Here is a 16651-nt window from a genome sequence, read left to right on the forward strand (position 1 = left end):
GACAGATCCGCACTGGGGGGTCCCCAAGCCCCCTGCCCCTCCCAGCGTTTCCATCTCGCTGCTGCCCTCCAGCTCCCAGCCCGGCCCCGGCCGCCTGCTCTGCTCCCTGATGGATTTCTACCCTGCCCACATCCAGCTGAGCTGCTTCCAGGGCCAGCAGCAGCTCTCGGGGCACGGGGTGGCACCGCCGTGGTCCCCAACGGGGACTGGAGCCAGCAGCTCCTGGTGCTGCTGGAAACCTCCCCGCGGCGCGGGGTCACCTCCAGCTGCCAGGTGGAGCACGTCAGCCTGGAGCAGCCCCTGAGCCGGCACTGGGGCACGGCCCGGCCCCCACAGCGCCGGGAGGGGCTGGGAGCACAGCGAGGCCATTTCGGGCTGCTGGGCTGAACTGGGAGCCCCCCACTGAGAACCCCCTTCCCCCTGTCCCACCTCCCCTTATCCCCCTCTCCCACCCCTTGCCCACCCGGTCCCGGCCCCGCTCCGCTCACCCGAGAGCTCCGCGCCCGCAGCCGAGGGATGCAGCAGGAGGAGAAGGAGGAGGAGGAGCGGGAGGAAGAGGAGGGCTGGAGGAGCAGCAGGAAGAGGAGGAGGAGCAGCGAGAGGAGGCACCACGTGCATCCATCGCTCTCTGGATCTGCAGCCCCTTGGCGCCGCCAGCATCGGCCCCACCGCATCCCGCAGGTGACCGGGAAGGGGGACCTCGCCCCGAGTGTCTTGGGCCGTCCTGGCAGGGGATTGTTTGAAGGAGGGAGGGATATTTGGAGCTCACCTGAAGTATCTTTAGGGGTTCCTGTTTCTCTCTTTCTGGATGGGGCGGGCGGAGCGATGTTTGGATCTTGCAGGACTCCAAAGCTGAGCCGAAATCCCCTTTGGGTGGATACTGGGGGTTCCCGGGAGGTGTTTTTTGGGATGTCCCGGTGGTGGCTGCCGGCAGAGCCCCGGTGGTGGGTGGGGGTCCCCGGAGCCACGTGGTGATCGCCCGGTACCGCCAAGGGCGGGGGGAGCAGCCTTGAGATGGGGGAAAGCAAAAAGGGGTGAGCCCCGAGAGTCCCAGACCCTGGAATGGGCCCCTGGAGAGGGGGCACCCTGAGAGCCGGGAGTGAGGGAAACATCGAGAAGGGGCAGCCCAGACAAGGGATGAGCCTGCAGAGGAGGAATCCCTGGGACACCAACATGGGGACCCCAAAACCCTCGGCATCCCTTAGTGCAACCCCAGAGAGGGGGACCCATGGGACCCTCAGCAGCCCAGAGAAGGGGGACTCCCAGAATCCCAAAGTGGGGGGAACAAAGAGGGGGGACCCCTGGGATTCCCTGGAAGCCTGGAGCAGGCAGAGACCCTGCAGAGGAGGGACCTCCAATATCTGCTGGACCCACAGCACCCAGGACAAAGAGGACACCCAGAACCTCATAGTGGAGACACCAGAGATGGGGGAACGCCAGAGAGGGATTTTTTTCCTCTGAGTCCTGATGTTTTGGAGATTTTCATGGACACAAGATACCTGGTGACTTCTAGAGATGGACTCAGGCAGGAGGAACCCCCAACCCTAGGCACTCACCCCTTGTTTTTCCCTGCAGAACAAGACTTGTCATTCCCAAGCCTTGGATGAATGGAGGAGGAAGAGGCAGTGAGGAAGATGCTCTGGGAGCCCCAGGCAGGTGAGGAGGAAGTCACTGCCCCTTTTCCCCCACTCTTCTGCCCCATCTCCCAGCCCAGCATTGCCCCTGGCTGCAGGACAACCCTGCTGCCGATGCCCTCCTGCCAGGGATGGATTGGGGGGGATCTCCTTCCCCTTCCCTCTGGCATGGAGGCAAATCCCATCCTCTCCTTATCCTTCCTCTCCTTCTTCCTTTTCCTCCCTTCCTCCCTCCCTCCCTCCCTCCCTCTTCTGTTCTCTTATTACTTCCATTCCATTTTTTTGTTCATTCCTTTCCATCTTCTTCGTTCCTCCCTCTCCTTGTCTCGTTTCTTTTTTTCTCATCCCTTCCTATTTCTTCTCCATCTTCCTTCTTCCTTCTCCTTGTTCCTTCACCCTCCATTGTGCATTTTTCTTCTATACCTTCTCTCCTTCTTGCTTCTCCAACCTCCTTCCTCTCCTTGTTCTTTACTTCTTCCTTGTTCCTTCCCTTTCATGTCCCTTCCTCCCCCAGGAACTGAGCTGTGGACGGAGACCAGGGAGGATAAATCCCCACAGCAGAACCTCGTGGAAGAGGCCGTTTTGAGTGGCTCCAAGGGGCAGGAATCCAATGGGGAGGAAAAGCCAAAGGAATCCCCCTCAGGGAGGGGCTCCAAACCCAGCCCAGGGTGCTCTGAGGAGAAAAGAACCCCCCTCTGCATCATCCAGAGACCCAACCTGGTGGTCCATGAGCAGCTTCACACTGGGGAGAAGCCCTACAGGTGCTGGGAATGTGGGAAGAGCTTCAGCCACACCTCCCACCTCTTCATCCACCTGCAAGTACACACGGGGGAACAGCCCTACGAGTGTGGGAAATATGGGAAGAGTTTCAGCCTGAGCTGCACCCTGATCCAGCACCAGGAGATCCCCACAGGGGAACGGCCCTGCAAGTGCTTCATGTGTGGGAAGAGCTTCCGCCACAGGTCCAGCCTGATCTGCCAGCAGAGAGCCCAGAGTGAGGAACGGCCCTGTGAGTGTCCCGAGGGTGGGAAGGGGTTTTGGACCAGCTCAAATCTCCTCATGCATCAGAAAACACACACGGAGGAGAGGCCTTCAGCTGCCCCGACTGCGGGAAGGGCTTCAAGTGTAACTTCACCCTCACCATCCACCGGCGCATCCACACGGGGGAGAGGCCCTACGAGTGTCCTGAGTGTGGGAAGAGATTCCCTCAGAGCTCTGCCTTGACTTCACACAAATGGACCCACCTGTGAGAGAAGTCCTGCAAATGTCCTGAGTGCAGGAAGAGCTTTGTGTGTGTCTCCAGCTCCATCCCCATGGGAGGATCTGCATTGGGTGATCCCCAGTGACTCCAGTTGGGCAGAGACCTGGTGACCCCTGTTCTGGGTGATCTGTGTTGAGAAGACACCTGGCTGGTGATCTCCATGTCCTCCTGGTCCCCACAGGCACCTGGATGAAGGCAGGAGTAGGAGCCTCCATGAGGACTCAGAATGACATCAGGAATTCATTGGGAAGAGTGGATTTGTTGACTTTCAACCCTGAAAGTCTCAGCTCTTCTGTCCAATCCTTTCATCCTGTAGCATCAAGCAACACTGGGTGGTCTTGGAAGTCTTTTCCAACCTCAGTGGTTCCATGATTTTGCTTCTCTGTGGCCCATGGGTGTGTTCCACAGCCAAATGGTGATGGACTGGGGCAAAGACCAAGATTTGAGGTGGAAACCCCTCCAACAAACCCCTCTTCTTCCATGCACTGAACCCAACCCCACACATTTTCTCATGATGCTGATAAGTGACTCCTTTTATTTTGATCTTGATTTTATTTAACGGATGCATTTTCATCTGTTACAAACATCTGAAATTGCCATAAAAATAAAGAAATTGAATAAATTGAATAAAGATCTCTAAATCCAATGGTTTTTTTGTTGTCTGGGGGCGAAATTTCGGACGTGGTAAGATTTGGTGGTGTTTGTAGGAATTGGAGGTGAGTTTTCCTCAAAACGGGGCCACACAGGCCAGGATCACAGAATTAACCAGGTTGGAAAAGACCTGTGAGATCATCAAGTCCAGCCTATGACCCAACAGCACCCTGTCACCCTGAGCCTGGCACTCTTCAGCAGCTCCAGGGATGGTGCCTGCAGCACCTCCCTGGGCAGCCCATGCCAATTCCCAATCACTCTTTCCCTGGGAGCAGAGCCCAGCCCCACCCGGCTGCATCCTCCTGTCAGGGACTTGTAGAGAGTGATGAGGTCTCCTCTGAGCCTCCTCTTCTCCAGGATACAGCGCCAGCTCCCTCAGCTGCTCCTCACAGGACTTGTGCTCCAGACCCTTCACCAGCCTTGCTGCCCTTCTCTGGACATGCTCAAGCATCTCAAGATCCTTCCAAAATTGGGGGCCCAGAACTGGACACAGCACTCGAGGTGCTGCCTCACCAGTGCTGAGCACAGGGGAAGAATCACTGCCCTGCTCCTGCTGGCCACACTCTTGCTGCTCCAGGCCTGGTGTCTTTGGCCTTCTTGGCCACCTGGGCACACTGCTGGCTCGTGTCCAGCTGCTGTCAGTCAGCACCCCCAGGTCCCTTTCTGCCTGCCCACTGTCCAGCCACTCTGTCCCCAGCCTGTGGCACTGCAGGGGTTGTCGTGGCCAAAGTGCAGGACACAGCACCTGGACTTGTTAAACCTGACATGACTGGATTCATCCTTTAGATCCAGCCTGTGCAGGTCCCTCTGCAGAGCCCTCCTGCCCTCCAGCAGATCCACACACCCACCCAGCTTGGTGTCATCTCCATCTTCTGCCCAGAAAAAGCAATGAAGCGAGTCGAGAAGTTCTGGCTTTTCTTTCTCCTGGTGCTTTTTCTTTTTTTTTTTTTTGACATTCCAGAGGCAATTCCTGTGATGGCCTCTGTAAACTGATTCTATTTCAACAGCACCAGCACCAGGGCTCTGTTTGAGCACTGTGACTATGGCCTGTGTGACTTTAATTCTCTCAGCTTAGTGCTCAGGGACTTGTGAGCACTTGTGAGCACATTTCAAGATGTGCTAATCATGATGCCTGTGACAAAAACACTGAGGTCCCCATCACAAAAGCACTGTGGGTAGCACTGATTGAAAGAGGCAATTGCAGTTGTACTGATAAAATTCAGATAGGAGCCAGAAGAGGGGTAGCAGCAGCTGAGATCTACAATTCCCCAGGCAGAGGCAATGAAATCTTCCTGCTGTCACCACTCCAGGAGTAAAACAGTGCTGAAAACAGGGCTGAAACTGAATCCTTTCTTTCTCTGAAGGCTGGGTCAGGGCAGCACATCCAGGCCCTGAGCAATCAGGGAGATTTGTGGGTGATTGTTGCTCTAACCAAGAAATTCAATGGGAAAAGACAATGTATGGTGCAACTGGAGTCTCGGCTCCAGTGCGTGGTATTGCTCTGCTGGAGGGCAGGAAGGCTCTGCAGAGGGATCTGAACAGCCTGGAGTGATGGGCCGAGGCCAAGTGCAGGAGGTTCCCCAGAGCCAAGTGTTGGATCCTGTGCTGGGCTCACAGCAGCCCCTGCAGAGCTCCATGCCTGGGGCGGAGAGGCTGGAAAGGGAACATTGGGAAAGGCCCTGGGGGTGCTGGGTGAGAGCAGCTGAGCAGGAGCCAGCAGGGCACAACTCCCTGAAAGGGGCCGGGAACAAGGCGGGAATCGGTCTCTTCTCCCACAGAACAAGCGATGGGACGAGAGGAAATGGCCAAAAGTCCTGCCAGAGAAGGTTTAGATTGGACAGAGGAACAATTTCTTCCCTGAAAGGGTGGTCAAGCATTGGAACAGGCTGGCAGGGCAAAGGGTGAGTCGCCATCCATGGAGGCATTTCAAGAACCTGTAGATGTGGCACCTGGGGACAGGGTTGCGGTGGCCTTGGCAGTGCTGGGTTGACGGCTGGACTCGATGAGCTCAGAGGTCTTTTCCAACCTGAACGATTCTGTTCCCTTGAGAAGACTTTGTTTCTCTTGTGAGGTCCTATTTTTCTCTCAAGCTCTGTGTCTGTGGGAGAGACTTTCCTGCAAGAGAGGAATTTGGGCTGGAGATGGGCTGCCCCCAACGTGGAAAGCGTTCACCAGAATGAAACACGTTTGTATTCCTGGACGAAGGGAAGAAAGGAGGGACAGTTTCTGTTTCCAGGATAGCTTGGATTTGTTCCTATCCACAAAGGAACAGACAGCTGTTCTTTCAAAGGAAAGCACTTTGGAATGGCTTGCTGGACATAGAGTCTCAATCCTTCTGTTGACAAACTATAGGATTTGATTGGGGGAAGGAGGAAATTTCCTATTAATTTCCTTTTCCTAGAAGTATTTCAGCAACACTGCTTAAAACAAAAACAAAAACCTCAAACAAACAAAAAAAAAAAAAAGAAAAACAAAAACAAAAACAGAAACAACACCAAAACCCAACAAAACCAAAAAACAAACCCTACTTCTACAACTTTCCAGATGACAACAGAAATGAAAAACAGGGAAATCAAAATGCAGCTTTTTGTTTCTGATCAGTGTCTACCCCAGCACACAGAACATTGTTGGGTCTGACTTTTTCCAAACAACCACTGTTCCAAGAGGCCTTGCTTTTATTTTATTAAATACTGCCTTTCTTTTTCTTTGCCGCAGCAAATCAAGAGGGTTTTTGTCACCCTGGTTTTTCCGAGTTTTTTAAAGCCTTTTGATTGTTCATAAGATGGAGTCAGTCTTTTTAGCTTCTGTACAATATTAGTAGCAGTTTTTGCCTTTTCTCACACATGTAACATAAAAAATTCTTTGTTTTTCATTCCCTGTCCTTTGTTTGCATATTTCTAACCTGAAAACAATTGTAACTGACAGTTGGTTTGGCCATTCCGCTGGGAGGTGATAACTTCAGAAGCCAATCCACAGCCAGACCCACAAATGTATAAAAAGTAAGAAATAAACAGGCAGAGGGGCTCTCGGCCTTGGCTCAGCCTTGGACTCTCTCGGGGGAACATCTCTGCCTTGCAAATCTCTCATCTCTGTGTGATTGCTTTGTGTGTTGCGATCACAACCAGGGACCTTCAGGACACTTCTTCTCTCATGTCAATAAATTCTGAAAAGTGATTTAAATATGTCCAATAATTTGGGAGAATGTTTAGCTGGTGAGTTTCAGCACAGTAAGTAATTTGTCTTAGTTCCATGGATACAAATGAGGAGGTGAGATTGCTGGGTATGCACATGTTAGGGATGAGATTCCCCTCTCACCCAGCACTGAAATAATGTCATGCCTCCTCTGTCACACTGAGCTGGCAGTGGGAATCGAGCCCTGCTTGGTAACGTTCATCTTGGCCATTTCAGGTTGAGCAGGTAAGAAAGGTGAAAATGAAACCTGTTCCAGCTCTGTCCCACTGGTTTCCCTTTTTGGGGACCAAAGCTCTGTGCTGCAGGTGGCCCAGGTGTGTGCAGAGCAATGCAGCCTCCACAAACCCCTTGGTTTTTACCCCAAGTGGTCATGATTTGTTGGCAGCTGTGCCCAGCTGTGGCAGCAGAAGGAGCCCGCAGTGCAGTGGGCGCCGTGCCCTGCCCAGCCAGGGCTCTCTGGCACAGAGCAGCAGCAGCGCCAGCACCTTTCAACCCGCTCCTGCCTTGGCTTCACCTGGCACACGGAAGCCTCTGGAAATCAGCACTGCCAGGCGCCTGCCCAGCTTGGAGCAGCTGCTGCTGCTGCTGCTGGGCAGATCCTCCCAGTTCAACTGCTTCCAAAGGGCAATCAAGGCACAGGTGTCCATACACAGGAGCCCTGGGCACGTCCAAGAAATGTGCAGATACGTGGGGAGGTTTGTTAGGAATTTTGTCAGCTCTTATGCCAAGAGTGCTTTCTCTGCCGGTTCTGGGCAATGCTTTGGGCCATGTTCTTGCTCTGCTTTCCTTTGCTTTGGTCCCATCTGAGTGCTCAGCTGGGCTCCAGGCTGGAGGTGCTCTGGGCACTCCAGGAGTTCCTCTTGGATCCCTTGCAAAACAGAGTTTGGCCCACCAGGGGCTTTGTGCTTCTCTGTGACACAGGAGAACTTCCCAGGCTATTTTGTGTTTGCTGTAGGCAAGGTTGGGTTGCTTTGCATCACTTCACAGACCAACACAGAGCATTGGCTTTGTGATGTCAGGGCTTGGTTGCCATGTGGTTGTGCTGACATCACAAGGTTGCCTTGGTGCACGGAAGGCCTCAGTGGTGTCAGAGCAGCTCTTGGGCTTGCTCAGTGCAGGAGCATCCTCCTGCTTGAGGCGTTTGTCAGCGGGCAGCTGCACACTGACAGGAGCCTTGTTTGTTCCTGTGTTCCAGCACACTCTGCAAACTTGCACAGCAGTGCCAAAATGATTGGGCAACTCGCTGCTGCAGTTTGCTCTGTCTATGGCATTACTTATTCCGGCTATTACCTGACTCACCTGGCTCGTAAGTAGAGGTTTTCTCTAGGTGGAACCTAATTTGGCTTTTGTATGTCTTCCTGTATTTTCTTAGTGACTGGGTGGATTTCGAAACAGAAAGACAATTAGGATGAATATTGTCCTGTTGTCTTGCTGGCTGTGGGAAAGAACTGTGTCTCCTGGAGGGATGTGGTGAAATGGAAAATACTCCCTGTTTGTGTTGACTTCTTCTGAGGGATTCACCAGCCCAGGCAGTTTTCTCAAAGAATTTGCTTCATTTTCCTTACCCACTGCAGGTCACCTGACCCGTGTATTCAGAGGTGATGATCCTGAGGTGAGTGGGAAATGAACCTTTGATGTTCCCAGTGTTTCACAATTGTGGAGCAAGCTGTGAGCTTGGCCAGGGGCAGTAGAGTGTGGAGGGCAAGTTGGATAGGCTGAAAGAAAATCCATTTCCATGTCTGCAGCAGCAGGAGCAAAGGCCTTGCTGGCTATTTCCTACTTTTCCATTTGGGAGCCTTAAAGAACTAAAAAGCTCAGTTTTGCAGAGACAACATTGCTTGCTGATTGTAGCCAGGGAGGAATACTGAATTCAGAGCCATGGGCAGTTCTGTTGAATCAGCCCATTTGAATTTAGTTGGAGTGACTTAGAATCCCATGGCTATCAGAGCTTCCGATTTCTCCTTAGTCGAGCTGGTTGTAGATGGGAAAGGAAAGAAGGTTCTAAAGGATAGGTCGAGGGCTGTCCCTCATGCTTCTCTCTTTCCACAGAGCACAGAAGCAACAGCACTCTCTGCCCTGGCTCCCTCTGCTCCTGGAGAAGAGGCCAAAGAGGAGCCAAAGGAGGGAAATTACTGCCTGATTCCAGCTGTGGTCACAGCACAGCTGGAATATTCCAAGCCAGTAAGTGCCACTTCTGGTGGCTGCTGTCTTGAGTGCAAGGCAGAGCTGCAAGTTTGTGGCCAGGCAGCACTTGCTGCTGGGGGCTGAGGATGCTGAGTGCTGGAGTCCTGCCAGCACCTAGCAATTGCCCCAGCCAGTGACAGCTGGAAAATGGGCTTGGATCTGCAGTGTTGAGGCACCAAAGAGCTGGTGCCTGGGCGGGAGCATCTGGCTGCTGGGCTCACTGGAGCTCCATCTCTTGGCTTCTGCAGCGCTATGGCCAAGGGCGCACGGGGTCCTTCTGGAGCTCACAAGGCTTTGTTGCTTTGTTTTCCCTCTTGGGAAACCTGTGGTTGGCTTGTGGAACTGTTCTGCAGTTTTCCAGAGGAATTCTTCACTTCTCCAGAGTCTTTTGGCTCACCTGTCTTTTGGTTTTCCAGAAGCTGCAAGGAGCTGATTGTGTTGTCCATGAAGCTCTGGGGGGTTCATTCTTGTCCCGTGTGGCAAAAGAAACCAACCGTGTAGTTCTGAACCCTTCTTCTGAGGCAAAACCCAGAAGCAGCAGGTTCCTGTTGGTCCATTTTGGGTGAAGTCTGCAGCTTTGAAAACTGCATTGGAGCCTGGAGTGGAGTGAAGCTGCAAGTCCTTGACTGCTGTCTTGTGTTGCTGAGAACAGCAAGGACATCTTGAAATGCTGGATGCTGTATTTGAAGTGCAATGTGCACCTCTGTGCCTGGGGAGCTGCCTGGGACAAAAGGAGCCAGGGGTGCGGGTCAGGAGCAGCTGAACAGGAGCCAGCGTGTGCCCAGGTGGCCAAGAAGGCCAAGGGCATCCTGGCCTGGGTCAGCAAGAGTGGGGCAGCAGGAGCAGGGCAGTGACCGTCCCCCTGTGCTGGGCACTCTTCCTCAGAGTTGAACTTCTCACCCTGCTCTCTTGTGCATGTCTGCTGATCCTTTGGGCACAGTCCAAGCCATAAGGCCGCTCTCATCTAGTTCCAGGCACCCAAGGAGCCTCGTTATCTCAGTGTCCTTGGGAGTTTAGCAAACCTGCATCCTGTTCCACTGAACATCCTTCTCCTGATCAGCTCTCCTTGCATTCCTTCATGCTGTTTTCGTGTGCACGTCCTGTCTTTTCCTTCACAGGCCTCTTTCTAATCAATGCCTTCTAATTTCTACTCCCCTATTTCAATCCAGGGATCCGTCCAGCACCTTGTGGAACAGCAGGACGTGGAACACAGTGGGGATGTGTCACCAGCAGTGACACCCACTTCAGCAGGGGCAGAGAGTGGTGCACACGAGAGCCTCAGCCCCTCAGCTGATGAGCTGCTCTTCTTGAATGCAGCTGAGCACATGCACACTGAGGTGGTTAAGGAGGCCGTGCTTTTGTGGCCCAGAGACCCTTGGAGGAGCCAGAAGATCCCTGCGAGCAGAAACAAAGTGGAGATGAAGAGATGGGAGCAAAAGCCAGAGCAGCAGAGGCAGAGAGCCCTGCCTATGTCCCACACAGCCCCAGAGCCGATGGCCTGGTTCTCCTGGACACAGCCCAGTCCATGGCAGCCTCAGCAGAAGGGACAGAGAGCCCAGGACATACTGTGCACAGTCAAACTGCTGACGCTCCGCTATTCCTGCACCACAGGGACTTCCTCCAGACTGAGGGGCTTAAGAGGGCTGTGATGGTCCAGGAACCACTGGAATAGCCAAAAGAAGCGCAGAAGCAGGAAGGAAGCATGCAGGAGGCAGGAGCAGGCAGAGACAGAGAGCCTGGCACATGCCCCACACAGCCCCACAGTCCATGACCCACCTCTGCTGGAAACAGCAGAGTGTGACAGGAGGGGCTTTACCCTCTTTTTTGTGTCTTCTTCTTTTGTAGGGTTTGAATGGATAAAAACCAATCCATCTATCCACCTATACATGTACCTATAGATCCATTTATATAGACACAAATAGGTACACATATGTATATATTTATAAATACATATACATATATTCCTCTATCTATATCCGTGTCTGTATCTGTATCCACATGTCCAATGCACCCCTAGCAGTTAGTTACTCACACCTCATTGATTATTTAGGGATCATTTGTCAATATGGTACTGCTATGGTCGAGTACAAATCTCTCCAGTGCAAAAATCGTATTCTGACATAGGTCAAACTCACTTCCTCACGTGCACTCAGCTTCCAAAAAGTCCCCCATAGCAGAAACAGAGCAATAAATGCACGTTTTCTGAATGTTCTGCAGTCTGCAGGAACTTTCTTCACGCCAATGTACAAGAACCTGGGTATTTGCTCAGATGACACAGACAAGAGTGTTTGTACTGTCACTGTCCATTGCCTCCAGGAGGAAGCCTCGCTACTGCTCCCTTTCCTTTTCTCAATCAAGCCTCCTCAGTGGTCAATGCCATTCCAATGTAGAGCAAGGGAAAGGATTTTTCTGGTAAATTTGTAGGGCCAGGGTAATAAACCAAGACTACCACCTCACATCACCACATGTTTCAACAGAAGAAAGAACTGGTTTGAACATTCTGAATGAATTATTAAACACCTACTTCAATTCATTATTGACATTGTTTTCCAATCCTTACAGTAATTGACAATCCTTAATCTTCATCTAGAAATGTGTTTCTTCCCTCTCCCTTACCTGGCAAAGGCAGATCCAATCTCCCTCCTACTCAAACGTGCTTTTCTTTGATATCCCACACAAAAATCAGAGAGAATGGAAACATGAACACCACCAACCCAGTATTTTACAAGCACTGAGATGGTTTCTTTCATTAATAAATACCATTACCTTCTTGGTCTTGATTTGCGTTGGGTCTTTTTCTTGGCTTCTTTGTTGGTTTGTTGGTTGGTTTGATGGTGTGGGCTTCTTTTTCCCCTGCAGTGGCTTAGCACCAAAGAGGAGATTTCCTGGCTTTGGGCCACCTCTGTAAGAACCCCATCCGGATTAGCTAGACACCAAGTTTAGAAACAATTTCAACCACCCAGAAAATTCCATCTGGAATCACCATGGCATTAAACTAGGAAGATATGTAAACAATGAATTCAGCCTCACTGTTACATTTCTTGGAGGTTGGGCAAGGAAACTTAACCAAAGACATGACAGGTTTCAAGGCTCAGACTCTCTGATGCTGAAAAAAACCCCACAATAAATGGTCCTTTGGAAGATGTTTAATTTTTGAAAGCCATACCTAGAGATGGTAGTAAGAGCGTGGATAGGAAGGTAGTGCAGAGAACACTGGGAGAGCATTTAGCTAAACAGATGTCAGAATCCAGTGCTCTCTCAGCACATTCTATGAAGCATTCTACACATGGAAGGTGTCAGCACTAATATCAACTTGACTTATTTGAAGGTGGTTGATACTACATGGGATTTCTGATTTTACATAATGGTCCAAAACAGCACAATCAAAATAGAAACGACTGTTAGCAAAATACAGCAATTGCAAGACCCAGTTGAGATACCAGTGGGACTCCCATGACTTTTCTCTGTAGCCTACTCAGCAGCACAACTCGAGGCACTTCTGTCTCTGGGAAGACAGGCCAGCTGAAGCAATGGTTGAAAGCAGCTGAAGGCCTTTGCTCTCTTGCAAATTCTTTCCTAGGTTTCTGGATTTTATACTCTGCATTCACTGAGTCGTACATTCACTCCTCCTGTGCTGGGCTGGCTAATCAATCACAAAGCAGGGGACCTTGGATCATGCCAGAGGGTCACAGAGACCTGATGAAGACTCTCCTGACTTCATCCTTTGAGACCACTGACCCAATTCGAGACCACCGAGCCAATTCAAGAGAAGAATTGCGCACGTGTGAAGGACTGATAGCATCATTTTAATAGAGAGCGGGGACTGGAGGTGCTGGGATTATGCATATGTATTGTATGTAAGATCTAGGAAAATAAATAGAGAGCAAAGAGCCTTGTTCGGGGTGGCCACGCCTTTGGGAGTTGACTCTAGTGCCGCCCGCTGGTGAATAAACATACCACTTTCTAACTTTAATTAGTTAGAGGGTTTTGTCCCTGACTATATCAGTTTTCAATGACTCAAGGAAATCTGACTTATCGCTCCTGACTTAGTGGAGCTATACAAAAAATTGAACACATAAGACAACACAGATCTAAGTTAGACAAAATCCTTCCCTTGAAATCAAGGTCAGGTTTTGGTCCCTTTTCTTTTCAGATAAAATGAGGGATTTTTTTGTTTTGCAACAGCTGAGTTGCCACAGCCTGCATTTTCGCTGAGCTTAAAGATCATCTCTTGAGCATGCCACTCATGGGAGCCTAGCACATGAAAATTGTTAAAAATGACTCAAAATCCGGGTGGGAATGAGTAAATAAAATTTATTTTGAAGCCATGAAAAGTTACCAAGCAAAGGGGGGAACAGCACTGGGAGCTTGATGGGACTCCTGCCCACCAGAGGCTCCACTCACAAAGTGGCAGTGAGAGGGACAGTGGAGAGGGACTTGGGGGGACCCTGCGGGGGGACCATGATTCAGGAGGGGACAGAACAGGCCCCAGGATGGATCAGGAATGGGGACCCCTGTGTGTCCCCCTTGTGTCACCCTGCTCTGGGGACCCCTTGGGAGGCACCTGAACCCCAGCACAGCACCCAGCCAACACCAAAAGGCGCCTGGGCACCCTGAAGCTGCCAGGGGAATTTGGGGAGGGGGCGCATGGGGGGTGCCCAAAGCAGGCCCAGAGTCCAGCACTGCCCCAGCACCATCTTGGGGATTAGAAAGGAGGAGGAGTGTGACCCTTCCCAAAGCAATTTGGGGGCTCTAGCCCCCTCTTCTTCCCTGCTCTTCCACCCCCTCCCCTCTGCCCCCCAATCCACCAGCCCTGTCCATCATGCTTGGTTTTGGAGGTTCCAGGCCCCTCCTGCTCAGTCTGAGGTCCCATCCCCCTTTCCCTCAATTCAGGCACCTCCTGACAGCTTTTTCCTGAGAGGAGCCCTGAGTTTGGGGATTTTTGGGGTGCAGTTCTGCAGGGGGACAACTCTGTTTGGCTTTCCCCTCCTTGTTGTGGCCTCTCAGCTGCCCCCAATACCCTGGGGCTGCTGGGATTTCCCTCCTGGGGACAAGGACCTTCATTCCCTTCCAGGAGCCCAATGCCCACCTGGGGGTCCAGCTCAGGGGCTCCTTGAGCAGCTGCCCCACAACCTCTGCCAGGGTCTCCCAGCTCTGGGCTCCCCAAAGCCCTCAGCAAGCCCCAAGTCCCTCCCAGGAACCCTCAACTCCCTCAAACCCAGCATCCCCCACAGCCCCTGCAAGTTCCCCCCACGGCACCGGCCATGGCCATGTCCCCACATGTCACTGGCCATGTCCCACCATGTCCTCACCCATGGCTGTCTCCCCACCACAAATCCATCCCTGTCATTGTCCCCCACATCTCCAGCTGTGCCCATTTCCCCTCATGTCCCCATGAATGGCCACATCCCTGTCCATGTGTCCCCATGTCACTCTCCATGTCTATGTCCCACCATGTCTATGTCCCCCATGTCCTCACCCATGTCCCAGTTCAATCTCTTTATTTTTACCACAATGTTGGACATTTTAAAGTGATGAAGAGAAATGAACAACAAATCAAGGTCAAAGAAAAAGGATTTCTGTGTCTGTGCCAGCTGAGGATCCATGTGCCTGGCTGGGAGGGAAGAACCCTTTTTGGAGGGGTTTCCACCCCACTGTCTCCAAAATCTTGGTTCCTGCACTTCATCTTCACTATTTGGCTGTGCAAGACACACTTGGGCAACAGGAAATCAAAATCGTGGAATCCCTGAGACTGGAAAAGACCTCCAAGACCATCCAGTATTCCTTGATGCCACCAGATGATAGGATTGAATGGAAAGGATTGTCTGGGGGTGAAAGTCAACAAATCCATTCTGCCCAAGGAATTCCCAATGTCGGTCTGTGTCTCAATGGATGTTCCTCCACCTGCATTGATCCAGGTGCCCACAGGGAGCCAGGAAAATGAGGAGCATCCCAGTCAGGTGTCTTCCCAACACGGATCACCAGGACCACGGATCAGCAGGGCTCTGCCCAACGGGGGTCACTGGGGATCATCCAAGGCCGATCCTCCCACGGGGGATGGAGCTGGAGCAGCGCACGAAGCTCTTCCCGCTCTCGGGGCATTCGCAGGGCTTCCCTTAGCGGTGCCTCCGTTGGTGTTGGGTCAAGTGAGAACCCCTGGAGAAGCTCTTCCCACACTCAGGACACTCGTAGGGCCTCTCCCCGGTGTGGATGCGCTGGTGCCTGATGAGGTGTGAGTTGCGCTTGAAGCCCTTCCCGCAGTCGGGGCAGCGGAAGGGCCTCTCCTCTGTGTGAATCCGCTGATGTACGAGGAGAGTGGAGCTGGTGTGAAACCCCTTCCCACACTCGGGACACTCGTAGGGCCTCTCCCCAGTGTGGATGCGCTGGTGATTCCTCAGGCTGGAGCTCCATCCAAAGCCCTTCCCACATTCCAGGCAGGTGTAGAGCCCTTCCCCAGTGTGGATCACCTGGTGCTGGTTCAGACTGGAGCTGTCTCTGAAGCTCTTCCCACATTCCCCACACTCGTAGGGCTTCTCCCCAACGTGGATCCTCTGGTGTTTCCTCAGGTTGGAGCTATAGCTGAAGCTGCTCCCACACTCCCCACACTCAAAGGGCCGTTCACCAGTGTGGATCCTCTTGTGCTGGATCAGACTGGAGCTCTGGCTGAAGCTCTTCCCACACTCCCCACACTCATAGGGCCGTTCCCCAGTGTGGATCACCTGGTGCCGGATCAGGTTAAAGCTCTGGCTGAAACCCTTCCCACATTCCAAGCACTTGTGGGGCTTCTCCCCTCCATGAGGCTTCTCCACCAGCTCTGAGCTCTGGCTGGATCTCCGGCCGCCCTCCTGGCACAGGGGGGGTCTTTGCTCCTCACAGCTCCCTGCGCTGGGTTTGCAGCCCCTCCTCGTGCGGCATCTCCGGGGCTTTTCCTCCTCCTCCATCCGGCCACTCCTTGGGAATGAAAAATCCTGGTTTGGGGAGAAAACAAGAGGAGAGCGCCTTAGACTGGGGGTTCTTCCTTGCACAAGTTCATCTCAGGAAGTCATTGGCGATGTAAGAATTGCCACATTGGTCTGTAAGAACCTCCAAAAGAAGATTCATCCCAAAAGTCCTCCAAACATCAAGACACACATCAAAAACTCCCCAAACATCAAGACTCAGCCAAAACCTCTTCTAAAAGACTCAGCCCCTTGCAAAAATCCAAAGCATCAACATTTAGCTCAATCAAGCTCAGAAACACCAAGATTTCCTCCCATGAAAATCATGGATGCCCCTCCCTGGTCACCTGCTGCATGTGGGGAGGGAAACACTCCTGGGGCTGGGGGCAGGCTGCAGCTGTCAAGAGGATGAACACCCACAGGCAGTCAGGGGGGCTGCAGCAGTGGCACAAGAAGCCCCTGGAGCAGTTGGTCACAAAGGCACAGCAGGTGAATGCAAGAAGGGGTGAGGAAAAGGCCAAGGTGAAGCCAAAGGCCATGGCAGAGTTTCTACAGCCCCTGAGGGATGAACCCCAGGGCCCAAGGGGGCCCCAGCACCCAGGGGACGGGCTCGGCCACAAGCACCTGGCAGAGGCATTGCCATTGCTACTTCTGGGGTACCTTTGTGTCAAATGTCTGACAAGGCCAATGCTGAAGTGAACCCAGAAGTGTGGGCAGCTCCAGGGAAATAGGGAAAATCAGACACCCAGCCTCTCCAAATTACTCTCAAGCAACCAGGACAAGTGGTGTCT

The 16651-nt window shown here is 52.4% G+C and overlaps 2 protein-coding genes across 2 annotated transcripts; one reads left to right on the top strand and one right to left on the bottom strand.

The window, feature by feature from the left end:
* The first annotated feature begins 73 nt into the window (after positions 1-73).
* LOC120747898 (zinc finger protein 773-like) lies at positions 74-3487 on the top strand. Its single transcript, XM_040053947.2, has 3 exons — positions 74-681; positions 1576-1656; positions 2149-3487. The coding sequence occupies exons 2-3, from the start codon at positions 1608-1610 to the stop codon at positions 2856-2858; spliced, it is 759 nt and encodes a 252-aa protein (XP_039909881.1). The 5' UTR covers positions 74-681; positions 1576-1607; the 3' UTR covers positions 2859-3487.
* Positions 3488-13725: 10238 nt separating this feature from the next.
* Positions 13726-15907, bottom strand: LOC120747897 (zinc finger protein 239-like). Its single transcript, XM_040053946.2, has one exon. It carries the CDS (start codon positions 15861-15863, stop codon positions 15039-15041), a length of 825 nt encoding a protein of 274 aa, XP_039909880.1. The 5' UTR covers positions 15864-15907; the 3' UTR covers positions 13726-15038.
* Positions 15908-16651: the final 744 nt, after the last annotated feature.

This window comes from Hirundo rustica, unplaced genomic scaffold (genome assembly GCF_015227805.2).
Source record: "Hirundo rustica isolate bHirRus1 unplaced genomic scaffold, bHirRus1.pri.v3 scaffold_279_arrow_ctg1, whole genome shotgun sequence".
Taxonomy (NCBI): domain Eukaryota; kingdom Metazoa; phylum Chordata; class Aves; order Passeriformes; family Hirundinidae; genus Hirundo; species Hirundo rustica.